Source organism: Aegilops tauschii, chromosome 1 (assembly GCF_002575655.3).
Source record: "Aegilops tauschii subsp. strangulata cultivar AL8/78 chromosome 1, Aet v6.0, whole genome shotgun sequence".
NCBI lineage: Eukaryota > Viridiplantae > Streptophyta > Magnoliopsida > Poales > Poaceae > Aegilops > Aegilops tauschii.
This window is the reverse complement of record NC_053035.3, coordinates 497,191,886-497,205,676: the sequence shown is the minus strand read 5'-3', so window position 1 is coordinate 497,205,676 and position 13,791 is coordinate 497,191,886. Positions and strand designations below refer to the sequence as shown.

The 13,791-nt window shown below is 43.5% G+C and overlaps 1 protein-coding gene across 1 annotated transcript; it reads right to left on the bottom strand.

The window, feature by feature from the left end:
* Positions 1-1,032: 1,032 nt before the first annotated feature.
* On the bottom strand, positions 1,033-5,238 carry LOC120969666 (uncharacterized). Its single transcript, XM_040396908.3, has 9 exons — positions 5,158-5,238; positions 4,947-5,029; positions 2,821-2,892; positions 2,419-2,733; positions 2,214-2,298; positions 2,048-2,119; positions 1,866-1,932; positions 1,680-1,765; positions 1,033-1,557 (listed from the first exon to the last, which is right to left on the bottom strand). The coding sequence occupies exons 3-9, from the start codon at positions 2,865-2,867 to the stop codon at positions 1,555-1,557; spliced, it is 675 nt and encodes a 224-aa protein (XP_040252842.1). The 5' UTR covers positions 2,868-2,892; positions 4,947-5,029; positions 5,158-5,238; the 3' UTR covers positions 1,033-1,554.
* Positions 5,239-13,791: the final 8,553 nt, after the last annotated feature.

Sequence of the window (13,791 nt, the reverse complement as noted above, 5' to 3'; positions counted from 1 at the left end):
GGGAGGGAATGGTATTCCACTCGCCCCCGCGAGTGTATGTGTCACCGAAGGAACGTAAGAGAGCAAAGAAAGGGATTCCCGAGCAAGTCAGTTACATCAGAAGTTGAATTGGCCGGTGGCTTCCGTTGAGGAGGAACACCAGGAGCAATGAATCCCCTATGTTGGAACTGTCGCGGGTTGGGCGATCCCGCAGGGTTCATGAGTTGCGCGACCTTGCATGAGATTGTGCATCGACGGTACTTTGTGTTGTGGAGACTCAGATGGTAAGGTATCATCTGGCCTTTTCCCAAAGGTGTGACCCTGAGTTATCGAATCCACGAGAGGATGTGCACTACAACAAAGACTCTAACAAGTCTTTGTTAACAAATTCAGTTGTCCAACCGTCCCTTATTATCTCGGTTAATAAGAATAAATATTCAGGCAAACGGTCCCTTATTATCTCGGTTAATAAGAATAATATTCGGGCAAAAACGTTTGGGTGTTTAATGACTACACCGATCCTCAAGGATTGACTTTCCGCAACCATACTAAATCTTTCGGTCACTTGTGTTCATAATAGCATTCGCTCCTTACCTTCTTCTTGATCGATCTCCGGGATTCTGGGTACCCGCGGGGCCTTAGAACGATAAAGAGACAAGAGACAACTCTGTTGCAATCGAGCACATACATGACTATAAATATTCAAAGTCATTCCATCGATCCTTTGTACAAATACATCGGGTTGCAAGACTATGCCTCAACCCATTGCCTTATCGAATTACCCACCATCTTGTTACTACCACAACTTAACTTTTTTGGGGTTTTCCTAGAACATTCACCATTCGCAAATAGACTTTTTAATAAGACTAGGAGACTGCCCTTGCGTTGCCGCTGGCCAAAAATGAATATGTAAACAATGCTCATTTTAAACCTGTTGGAGCGGTAGCACCACATTGGGTGCGCCTGATACTTTCGCCCAAAACACTGCGTAACACTACAAAGAGTGCATGCCTCGTGCTGAATTTAGTCGGTGGAGAAAAACTGAACGCTTACTGAACCAAATGGAACCCAATATCTAAGATGTCATTCTTGTTCCAAGCAAGCAACCAGTGCTGCTTGTGTAACTGGTCTATACAAAGAATAACCGTATCACTTCATGCTACCAGAATATGCAAAGTTGCAAACCATATTCATACTACCAGAATCTTCTTCAAGTATAAGAGAAATCATTTGCAAGACTGTGCATGTATAAGAACGAACTGAAGCACCCATTTTCGGGCAGCATATATGGACGCCGAACCGGTGACGGCAACTATTCTTACGCGACTCAGAAGTATATATGTTCTAAAGTGTATCAGCCTGATCAATCTAGGTCCACTGGAGCCCCCCGAGGGCTGAGGAACATGGAGGTTGTCGCCATGCTTGCTTCGAGTAACCATTACAAGGAATATACAGGAACCCGGCTGTGCTTTAGTGGGAGATATCTGAACAGGAGATGAGTGGCAATTGTCTTGAGGATGGTAAGTAAGTAAGGTGACTTGCATCATGCTCCGGTATGTCTCAAGCCTACTGTCATCACTGCACAAAAGGAGCAGATCACCTGGATTAGTTGCTTATCCCTCAACAGATTGGGGCAGACATACACATAATTAACCTATGATTTCTCTCAACAAACTGCGCAAGTGGAAGCACAAACTTACCCCGATTCTTATTTGCTTGTTGGAACCCGAGCCTCCGGCGTCACTTGTGCCACCCGTACCTCCCGGTCCAGCATTGGACTTATCAGCTGTTTTGTACATGCAGAGCAACAGAGATTTACACTAGCATGATTATCCAAGCTACGAATGAAACAACACACATAAAAGAAGAAAGTGTCATGCACATACCCCCTTTCATCCCGTACTGATTCTCGCACCCTATGCACGTGCAATTTGGGTTACACCCTTTCAGTTTCTTCAAAACAAGAACCAACTAGCCTCAGTCAGGATAAGAGAAAGAATAAGCATGTCTAGTCTTTTGCAAAGGAGATAAAGCTGACAAGAATACACAAGAAGGAAGAACCGTGCACCTTGTTGCAACCGCAGGCTCTGGTTTTGCAATTTTTGGTTTTGCACGCGCACTCCACGTAATCCTCGTCGGCCTGGAATAAGTGCAACATATTTGTTTCAGGTTCTTGGCAAACACCAGAGCAGCACGGTGTTCATGAATGCAGTGCCCTCTAACGAATATCTTACCAGCCAATCTGGGTTGTTCTCGCAGTCATAGCACTTGCAGCGTCCCATCATGCAACTCAAACCCTCCCTGAAACATGTGCATTGGCTGCACGCAATATATCAAGCAACAGTTAGATGGCAGCTTTGGACAACTAATATACCAATTAACTACTAGTTGACTGGATAGATCTGGTTCAGATAATTCAGCCACTGTGTTTGAACATACCAGTTTAGGCATTTGGTAAAGCTGCAGTTGCATTTCACCCGCCCACCAACTGCCTCTGGCTTTGGCACGGCCGCAGTAGAAGAGCTCGGGGCAAGTGGATGTGGTTGAGCGATACCTTGGGCAGTAGAAGAGCTCGGGGCAAGCGGTTGCGTTTGAGCAGTATCTTGGGCAGCAGAAGAGCCAGAGGCAAGCGTTGGGGTGGTACCTTGGGCAGCAGCCGGGTTGATTGTTCCAAGAGATAAGCCGTTCTGGCAGTCAGCACTGCAGTTGCATCCCGAATAGCATAACTCAATCCCTATTAAACAGTCACAAGTGCTGCACATAACAAAGCAATTAGCCTTAACCAGCTGACTGGATAGATCAGGTTCAGGTCATTCTAAGTGTGTGCGGTTGTACACATACCCTTGGAAACACTTCTTTGGGGGGCAGCTGCAAGTTGTCCGCGACATTGTGGACACCAATGACGAGGTATCTCTGCAACGCGATGCATAATCTTATAAGTATGTAGTATCGAACAGATGGTACTTGATTGGGAGATGAATCGATTCAGTCGATTAGCTGTAGTTTTTTTTTTTGCCCGTAAAACAAAACTAGTACAAATCAAAAGTGAAGAAAAAGAACTGTTTCTGTTCAGCTACACAATTTGTGAAGGAGGCACCAACTTGCCAACAATTCGCCATTGCAAAGGAGAACAACTTGCTTAAACAATTAACTAGAACTAATTCTGGACGACACATACCATCGACATTCAGGTTCAGCTTTCATCATCACAAAGCAGCAAAGCATCGAAAGCACATCAAGAATCTTTCTTGGGAACAAACAAAATAGTAAGTACTAGTATACTCCATGCAGTAAGTTAATTCCAACAGAACATCCCACATCACAGCCCATCTTACAGCAGTCTGCATACAGGTTGGGCTAGGCAACGCACTGAAAACAAGTCAGCTGAAATTGCATGCCACTCAGTAAGAAGATCACAAGAGCTCAAACAATCAGCTGCAATATCTGCTCAGAATACAGTAGCGAACAAAACAGTCGTCGCACCATTAGCAAGCACTCACGAACCACGCCAGCAACTAAGAACTGAAGTAAACTATATATTATAGCAGATGAACCAACTAGTACTTGACTAATTAACTTTGTGGAAGCAACTGAATATTGACACTCAGCAAAGGGAGAGATAAATATAACGGGTTCAGCAACCAATTTTGCTCAGAAACTAAGAAAATCAGAGGGATTTTTTTTTCTGAGAATACGCTAACAAACAAAACAGTTGGTAGGATTTTTTTGCTGAGAATACGGTAACAAACAAAAGAGTTGGTGGCACCATTAACAATCATTCATGAATTACACAAATAACTAAGAACCCAAGTAAACTCTATATTATAGCAGATGGATCTCAACATCAGCAGATGCAATAAATACATATGGTTTAGAGCAGGAAGCCAGGAACCAATTTTTTTTTAATAAAATGAAATAGTTCATTAATTATGCATCCAAATGCACCATGCCCATAGAATTTACAGACTATACTCAACAATGAACTAGAACTAATTCGGGAGAACACAAGCTCGCGATCTTGTCTAGGTAGAAAATACATGCATCCACCTACACGGTTGGCGTATGAAATAGGCCAGCATTTTACACCGTAGGTTGTATGCGGCATTCGACACAATGCAAGACAAATGTCAATCAAAAGAAGATGAATGCTTGCCTGGAGAATCGGAGCTAATTAACTTTGTGAAAGCATCCGTATCCTAGAAAACACCCAGTATTTAACACTCAGCCAAGGTTGACAGATATATAAAGGGTTCAGCAACCAATTTTGCTCAGGAACTAACAAAATCAGAAGGATTTTTTGCTCAGAATACCTAACAAACAATACAGTAGGTGGCACCCTTAGCAAGCATTCATGAATCATACCAGTAACTTAGAACGCAAGTAAACTAGCAAATGATTCTCAACATCAGCAGAAGATTGAAATACAAACGCATCCGAATGCAAGGCAGACAGAAATTGGGCTCAGCAACGCAATAAGAACAAGTCGAGTAAAATTGCATGTCACTCGGTTAATAGATCACCATAGCACTAAGCAATCAGCTGCAATATCTGCTTCCAACTGCTCGGAACACTAGCAAGCATCATTGGCATGATTCACGAATCACAGCAATAACTTCAGAGCTCAAGTAATATGATACTACCTAATGACTAAGAACGGAATATCCGGGAGCCCGGGACGCAAATCCCGGCAAAAATCCCGATCCCGAATCCCGGCCAAAATTTGCAGAAACGATCTGTCGGCCAAGAGCAGTTCGCAGAAACATTCCCGGCCAGGAGCAGTTCACCGCACAACCTTCCCGGCCAAAATCCCGACCCCAGATGCGAACGTCCGCCGCGGAGCGTGCGGCGCCCGACCGGAAACGCGTGGCCCCGTCCCGCCGATTAACTGATGACTAGCAGCAGGCAGGGGACTGCGCTGCTGCGGGGGTCGGAGAGGGGGGGGGGAGGTGGGGGCGCGCGCTTCTCACCTGCACCTGCGGACGTGCGGAAGCGGGAGGAGCGGCGGATTCCGCGTCGTCGGAGAGGAAGAGCGAGGCGGCGGCGCCTGCGGCTGCGACGAACAACGGAACGGGGGAAATGCTCGTCAGCCCAACGGAACGGAACGGTTGGGGAAGCACCAAACCCTAGGCGGGGGAGGCGGAGGGGGAGGGGAGGGGCGAGAGGATGCCAGCGGCTCACCTGCGGGCGGAGACGCGACCGACGGCGACGCCGACGCCGACGCCGGCAGCGGGAAGGTTGGCCGACTTTCCCTCCCGCGAAGCGAAGCAACACCGCCTCCTCCGCGACTCCGCCTCGGCTATAAGCCGAACGAAACGAAAGGAGGAGCCTTGTGGGTTGGGCTGGGCTTGGATTCCCACAGCAAGCTACTGGGCCAGCCTTGGTGGAACGAGGCCCAGGCCAAGACTGGCTCTTCCTTATCTCTCAAAAAATTGCCCTAAAAAACTCTCTCAAAAAAAAAATCCAAATCCAAAGTTTTTGTCAATTTTTTAAATTTGAATTATTAAATTAGAGTGAATTAAAAATTATTTAGAATTTCTGTGATTGATTGAATTAGAGTGAATTAAATCCAAAGTTTTAGCTACTGGTGACTAGGAGTTGATTGAACTGATTGATACTATGGCTCAAAATAATTCGGGTGACTAGGAGTTGATGATTGAATTGATTGATATTGTAGTGACTTGGAGCTGATTGAATTGATTGATATTGTAGTGACTTGGAGTTGATTGAATTGATTCATCTTAGCTAGTGGTGAAATTTCGGTGAGCTACTCCACCCCGAGCCCCGACCTCACCATCGCCCAGTACTCCAATATATAGCCTTAGCCCTCTCCACAAAAAGAAACTCTATCTGGTAATACAATTCTATTAGGTAATAGAACTCAATGGCAAAAAACGCTTTCTGCCGAACTCGTAGATCTTCATCTCCTGTCTAAGAGCATCCGAGTTGTTAGACGACTAGACCGTTTAGCGTCAACTTCCAGCGGACACCGATGTTTAGAGTGAGATGGAGGAGAGGGTTGCAATTATCACTCTGCCAAGTAGGCGATGTCCGCCGCCACTAGCCAAGCATGCCTTTCTTTTCTAGTCATATTATCCCCATTGTGGTTTACATTTTGGAGCGTTTCGGTCATGACTCACCATTCAAAGTTGCAAGACCATGAAAGGAAGAGTGATCCCCACCCGTGCCAGCCTCGTCGTCAGTTCAGCTAGAGAAGTCGGGAATGAAAAATGATATTTTTTAACGGACATGGGGGAAGAGGTTCCCCACCTGAATATATTACTCCAATCAAACACAATAGTATCCATTACATGAGAGCATCAAGGCGGGAGGATAGGAATAACGGGCAAAACTTGGAAATATCCCCTTTTTGCTAAGGCTTTTAACTGTGTGGTCCATAGGGAGAAACCATGCACAAAATTCCAAATAGTGATTCGAGATTAAAAAATGTCGGAGTTGAAAACCATGGTGTTTGTTGAGTCCTATATATTCCGTAGAATGATGAGATCCACCCATGGTCAGATGTTGGGGTTGAGGCCAGGGGCTAGCAGACGTCATGATGATGTCCGTGCAGGATGGATCCACAATGCCGAGATTCAGCTAAACATGAGCAACTAGGGGACAAAGAAGTGCTATGTGGGAATTAAACATCCCCGTAGAATCGTAAGGGGCGTCAACCACCCGGCGAGGGTGGTGAGCAATCTCATATCAAATATCATATCTCGCAGTGAGGGCATGAAGCTGAGTCGACGATGGTCTTTCGGTGGAGGGTTGGCTAGGACTGGAAAAGGTAGCCTAGAAGATCTTGTAAGCATCTGGTGTTTGATGCTCGAATCCTTGCATTGTGGAGTAGTTCGTAGGTAGAATTCTTTCAAAAATAAATACTACACCCTCTGTTTGAGTAAACTGCAAAAACGTCTTAGATTTAAAAACAGAGGTGGTAGCTGGTAGGTGCAAGGATTAACGTCGATGTGATTCCCTGTGTACTTCTTACTCCCTCCGTTCGGCGTGATGCCTCAAGATGCTGCTGGAGCGTGCGTCAAGGTGGACAAGGCTGCTGGGGGTGGCGGCCTTAGTCTGGCTACCCCTGGTGGCTCGACGAACGTGGCATGGTGGAGAAGACTGCATAGGGAGGAGCAAGAGGAACGTGATGTCGTGCCGGCAGCTTGCGCGACGCATGTCCAGTTTGGGGTCCCTACACCCCCGAATAGTGGTAGCGACCTTTCCAGTGGCAAGGCGGCTTTTGCTGATATTCTCATAAGCTCGGCGGGCAACAAGAGACGCATGTCTGATGGCGAGGACCTTGTGGTCGGTTTTAAAAGTACTAGCTCTGAGAGTGTAGAATCCAAGGGAGTCAATGTAGTGCCACCTGCTTGTAAAAAAAGTGTGTGGGGAGAGGGTGGAGACCCGGGTAGGCATAGATGGGAATATGGTGCATGTAACAAAAGAGGTAGATGGTGGAGAGGAGGTGGCTCAGGGTAGAAGGAGAGAGTCTGTGGGGATGGGAAAAGATGATGAGGGCTCTGTTAAGGATGCTACCGACCCGGGGGCTGTTGGTCAACTGACGGGCGCGTGTGATGACGCCCGTCGGGAGCTATGAAAATGATCAGTTGGAACTTTAGAGGGCTGGGTCGGCCTCGTACAGTTCAAGAATTAGTTTGTATTAATAAAGCTTACCTACCCAACATCATTTTTCTTTCTGAGACTAGGCAAAATAAAGATTATGTTGAAAGTTTGCGGTACCGTTTGGGTATGAAAAATGTATTTTCTGTTTCGGGTAAAGGCAAAGGTGGTGGTTTAGCGATTTTCTGGGATGATAGCTTCTCTGTGGAGTTAAACAAATTTGGGGACCATTTTATTGATCTGTACATATGTAAGAGTGATGGATCAAGATGGAGATGCACTTGTGTTTATGGAGAACCAAAGGCGACCCAAAGGTATGTCATGTGGGAGCTTTTGAGACGAGTTAAACTTCTGGGTTCTGGTCCCTGGTTTATGGTCAGCGATTTTAATGAAGCTATGTGGCAGTATGAGCATTTTTCTCGTACTAAAAGATCTCCTAAGCTCATGGCAAATTTCCGGGAGCTTCTTTCGTATTGCAATTATTCGATTTGGGTTTTCATGGAGCGCCTTGGATGTATGATAATAAGCAGGATGGCCTCCGAAATGTGAAAGTGCGTCTTGATCGTGCGGTGGCATGCCCCCAATGGACTGCTATGTTCCCACAGTGCAAGGTCCAACATGTTATTTCCTCAAGGTCAGACCATTATCCTTTGTTTATTCAGTTGATGTGTAGTCGGCCTAATGTCGTTATTAACAAGCATTTGAGATATGAATCTTTTTGGGAGAGGGAGAGTATGGCTTTGGATGAACAGGTTAGGGCGTTTTGGAGCAATAGTTCGCAAGTTAGGAATTTAAAGGATGTGGTGACTAATCTCAATAAATTAATGAAAGACCTGCACTATTGGAGTCAGGAGCATACTGGTTGTGTCCCAAAAAAGATGGAGGCTGCTCGTAAAAGATTAAATCTTCTGTTTAAAAGAAGTGATAGGGCAGCCGTGATGGAGAGAAGGAAAATTCTCCTGGAGATGGATGAACTTCTGTTAAAGGAAGAAGTCATGTGGAAGCAAAGGTCTTGCATTGAGAAAATGATTTTGGGGGACCGTAACACGAAGTTCTTTCAGAGAAAGGCTTCTTGGAGGGTGAAGAAAAATAATATTTCCGCTATTAAAAGGAATGATGGGTCTATTACTGAGAATGTGGATGAAATCATTGGTATTACAAATTCCTTCTTTCAGCATCTTTATTCTTGTGATACTAATGTTGATCCCTCTCGTATTATTCCCTTGGTGAAACCCCTCGTCAATGATGATATGAATGAGGAATTGTGTAAACCGTTCTCTGAGGAAGAGATTAGTGACGCCATTTTTCAGATAGGTCCACTAAAAGCACCAGGTCCGGATGGTTTTCCTGCAAGATTCTTTCAGAGGAATTGGGGTTTAATTAAGCAGGACATTGCTAAGGCGGTTCAGCAATTCTTTATATAAGGAATTATGCCCGAAGGTGTAAATTGAAGGAAATATGCCCTAGAGGCAATAATAAAGTTATTATTTATTTCCTCATTTCATGATAAAATTTTATTATTCATGCTATAATTGTATTAACCGGAAACTTAGTACATGTGTGAATACATAGACAAAACATAAGTGTCCCTAGTATGCCTCTACTTGACTAGCTCGTTTATCAAAGATGGTTATGTTTCCTAACCATACACATGTGTTGTCATTTGATGAACGGGATCACATCATTAGGAGAATGATGTGATGGACAAGACCCATTCGTTAGCTTAGCATTATGATCGTTATAGTTTCATTGCTACTGCTTTCTTCATGACTTATACATGTTCCTCAGACTATGAGATTATGCAACTCCCGAATACCGGAGAAACACTTTGTGTGTATCAAACGTCACAATGTAAATGGGTGATTATAAAGATGCTCTACAAGTGTCTCTGAAGGTATTTGTTGGGTTGGCATAGATCGAGATTAGGATTTGTCACTCCGTGTTTCGGAGAGGTATCTCTAGGCCCTCTCGGTAATGCTCATCACTATAAGCCTTGCAAGCAATGTGACTAATGAGTTAGTTGCGGGGTGAAGTATTATGGAACAAGTAAAGAGACTTGCCGGTAACGAGATTGAACTAGGTATGATGATACCGACGATCGAATCTCAGGCAAGTAACATACCGATGACAAAGGGAAGAACGTATGTTGTTATGCGGTTTGACCGATAAAGATCTTCGTAGAATATGTAGGAGCCAATATGAGCATCCAGGTTCCACTATTGGTTATTGAACGAAGATGTGTCTCGGTCATGTCTACATAGTTCTCGAACCCGTAGGGTCCGCACGCTTAACGTTCCATGATGATTTGTATTATGAGTTATGTGATTTGATGAACCGAAGTTTGTTCGGAGTCCCGGATGAGATCACGGACATGACGAGGAGTCTCGAAATAGTCGATACATAAATATTGATATATTGGAAGGCTATATTCGGACATCGGAATGGTTCCGGAGAAGTTCGGGTATTTTCTGGAGTAACGGGAGGTTACCAGAACCCCCCGGGAGAAGTTATGGGCCTTATTGTTGGGGAACGTAGTAATTTCAAAATTTTCCTACGCACACGCAAGATCATGGTGATGCATAGCGACGAGATGGGAGAGTGTTGCTACCTCTTGAGCACTGCGTTGGTTTTCCCTTGAATAGGAAAGGGTGATGCAGCAAAGTAGCGTAAGTATTTCCCTCAGTTTTTGAGAACCAAGGTATCAATCTAGTAGGAGGCTACGCGCGAGTCCCTCGCACCTACACATAACAAATAAATCCTCGCAACCAACGCGATAAGGGGTTGTCAATCCCTTCACGGTCACTTACGAGAGTTAGATCTGATAGATATGATAGGATAATATTTTTGGTATTTTTGTGATAAAGATGCAAAGTAAAATAAAAGCAAAGTAAAAAAGCAAAGGAAATAACTAAGTGTTGGAAGATTAATATGATGAAGATAGACCCGGGGACCACAAGTTTCACTAGTGGCTTCTCTCAAGAGCATAAGTATTTTACGGTGGGTGAACGAATTATTGTTGAGCAATTGACAGAATTGAGCATAGTTATGAGAATATCTAGGTATGATCATGTATATAGGCATCACGTCCGAGACAAGTAGACTGACTCCTGCCTGCATCTACTACTATTACTCCACTCATCGACCGCTATCCAGCATGCATCTAGAGTATTAAGTTCATGAAAACAAAGTAACGCCTTAAGCAAGATGACATGATGTAGAGGGATAAATTCATGCAATATGATAAAAACCCCATCTTGTTATCCTCGATGGAAACAATACAATACGTGCCTTGCTGCCCCTACTGTCACTGGGAAAGGACACCGCAAGATTGAACCCAAAGCTAAGCACTTCTCCCATTGCAAGAAAGATCAATCTAGTAGGCCAAACCAAACTGATAATTCGAAGAGACTTGCAAAGATAACCAATCATACATAAAAGAATTCAGAGAAGATTCAAATATTGTTCATAGATAAACTTGATCATAAACCCACAATTCATCGGTCTCAACAAACACACCGCAAAAAGAAGATTACATCGAATAGATCTCCACGAGAGAGGGGGAGAACATTGTATTGAGATCCAAAAATAGAGAAGAAGCCATCTAGCTACTAACTATGGACCCGAAGGTCTGAGGTAAACTTCTCACACTTCATCGGAGGGGCTATGGTGATGATGTAGAAGCCCTCTGTGATTGATGCCCCCTCCGGTGGAGCTCCGGGACAGGCCCCAAGATGGGATCTCGTGGGTACAGAAGGTTGCGGCGGTGGAATTAGGTTTTTGGCTCCGTATCTGATCGTTTGGGGGTACGTAGGTATATATAGGAGGAAGGAGTACGTCGGTTGAGCAATAGGGGGCCCACGAGGGTGGAGGGCGCGTCCTGGGGGGGTAGGCGCGCCACCCTACCTCGTCGCCTCCTCTTTTGTTTCTTGACGTATGGTCCAAGTCTCCTAGATCATATTCTTCCTAAAAATCACGTTCCCGAAGGTTTCATTCCGTTTGGACTCCATTTGATATTCCTTTTCTGTGAAACTCTGAAATAGGCAAAAAACAGCAATTCAGGGCTGGGCCTCCAGTTAATAGGTTAGTCCCAAAAATAATATAAAAGTGAATAATAAAGCCCAATAATGTCCAAAACAGTAGATAATATAGCATGGAGCAATCAAAAATTATATATACGTTGGAGACGTATGAAGCATCCCCAAGCTTAATTCCTGCTCGTCCTCGAGTAGGTAAATGATAAAAACAGAATTTTTGATGCGGAGTGCTACTTTGCATAATTTCAATGTAATTCTTCTTAATTGTGGTATGAATATTCAGATCCGAAAGATTCAAGACAAAAGTTTAATATTGACATAAAAATAATAATACTTCAAGCATACTAACAAAGCAATCATGTCTTCTTAAAATAACATGGTCAAAGAAAGTTATCCCTAGAAAATCATATAGTCTGGCTATGCTCTATCTTCACCACACAAAGTATTTAAATCATGCACAACCCCGATGACAAGCCAAGCAATTGTTTCATACCTTTGTCGTTCTCAAACTTTTTCAATCTTCACGCAATACATGAGCGTGAGCCATAGACATAGCACTATATATGGAATAGAATGGTGGTTGTGGAGAAGACAAAAAGGGAGAAGATAGTCTCACATCAACTAGGCGTATCAACGGGCTATGGAGATGCCCATCAATAGATATCAATGTGAGTGAGTAGGGATTGCCATGCAACTGATGCACTAGAGTTATAAGTATATGAAAGCTCAACAAAAGAAACTAAGTGGGGTGTGCATCCAACTCGCTTGCTCACGAAGACCTAGGGCATTTTGAGGAAGCCCATCATTGGAATATACAAGCCAAGTTCTATAATGAAAAATTCCCACTAGTATATGAAAGTGACAAAATGAGAGACTCTCTATCATAAAGATCATGGTGCTACTTTGAAGCACAAGTGTGGTAAAAGGATAGTAACATTGTCCCTTCTCTCTTTTTCTCTCATTTTTTTATTTGGGCCTTTTCTTTTTTTTTATGGCCTCTTTTTTTCTCTTTTTTTTCGTCCGGAGTCTCATCCCGACTTGTGGGGGAATCATGGTCTCCATCATCCTTTTCCTCACTTGGGACAATGCTCTAAAAATGAAGATCATCACACTGTATTTTCTTACAACTCAACAATTACAACTCGATACTTAGAACAAAATATGACTCTATATGAATGCCTCGGGCGGTGTACTTGGATATGCAATGAATCAAGAGAGACATGTATGAAAGAATTGTGAACGGTGGCTTTGCCACAAATACGATGTCAACTACATGATCATGCTAAGCAATATAACAATGATGGAGCGTGTCATAATAAACGGAATGGTGGAAAGTTGCATGGCAATATATCTCGGAATGGCTATGGAAATGCCATGATAGGTAGGTATGGTGGCTGTTTTGAGGAAGGTTTATGGTGGGTGTATGATACCGGCGAAAAGTGCGCGGTATTAGAGAGGCTAGCAATAGTGGAAGGAAGAAAGTGCATATGATCCATGGACTCAACATTAGTAATGAAGAACTCATATACTTATTGCAAAAATCTACAAGTTATCAAATCAAAGTATTACGTGCATGCTCCTAGGGGGATAGATTGGTAGGAAAAGACAATCGCTCGTCCCCGACCGCCACTCATAAGGAAGACAATCAATAAATAAATCATGCTCCGACTTCATCACATAACGGTTCACCATACGTGCATGCTACCGGAATCACAAACTTTAACACAAGTATTTCTCAAATTCACAACTACTCAACTAGCATGACTCTAATATCACCATCTTTATATCTCAAAACAATTATCAAGCATCAAACTTTTCATAGTATTCATCACACTCATAAGAAAGTTTTTACTAATCTTGAATACCAAGCATATTAGGATTATTTAAGCAAATTACCATGCTATTTAAGACTCTCAAAATAATCTAAGTGAAGCATGAGAGATCAATAGTTTCTATAAAACAAATCTACCACCGTGCTCTAAAAGATATAAGTGAAGTACTAGAGCAAAACTATATAACTCAAAAGATATAAGCGAAGCACATAGAGTATTCTAACAAATTCCAAATCATGTATGGCTCTCTCAAGGTGTGTGCAGCAAGGATGATTGTGGTAAACTAAAATGCAAAGACTCAAATCATACAAGACGCTCCAAGCAAA

Coding starts and splice junctions, on each gene's coding strand:
- LOC120969666 (XM_040396908.3), bottom strand. CDS start 2,867: ATGTCGCGGACAACTTGCAGCTGCCCCCCAAAGAAGTGTTTCCAAGG. Junction 2,734..2,820: donor CCAAAGAAGTGTTTCCAAGG/GTATGTGTACAA, acceptor TGTTATGTGCAG/CACTTGTGACTGTTTAATAG. Junction 2,120..2,213: donor AGAACAACCCAGATTGGCTG/GTAAGATATTCG, acceptor CACTTATTCCAG/GCCGACGAGGATTACGTGGA.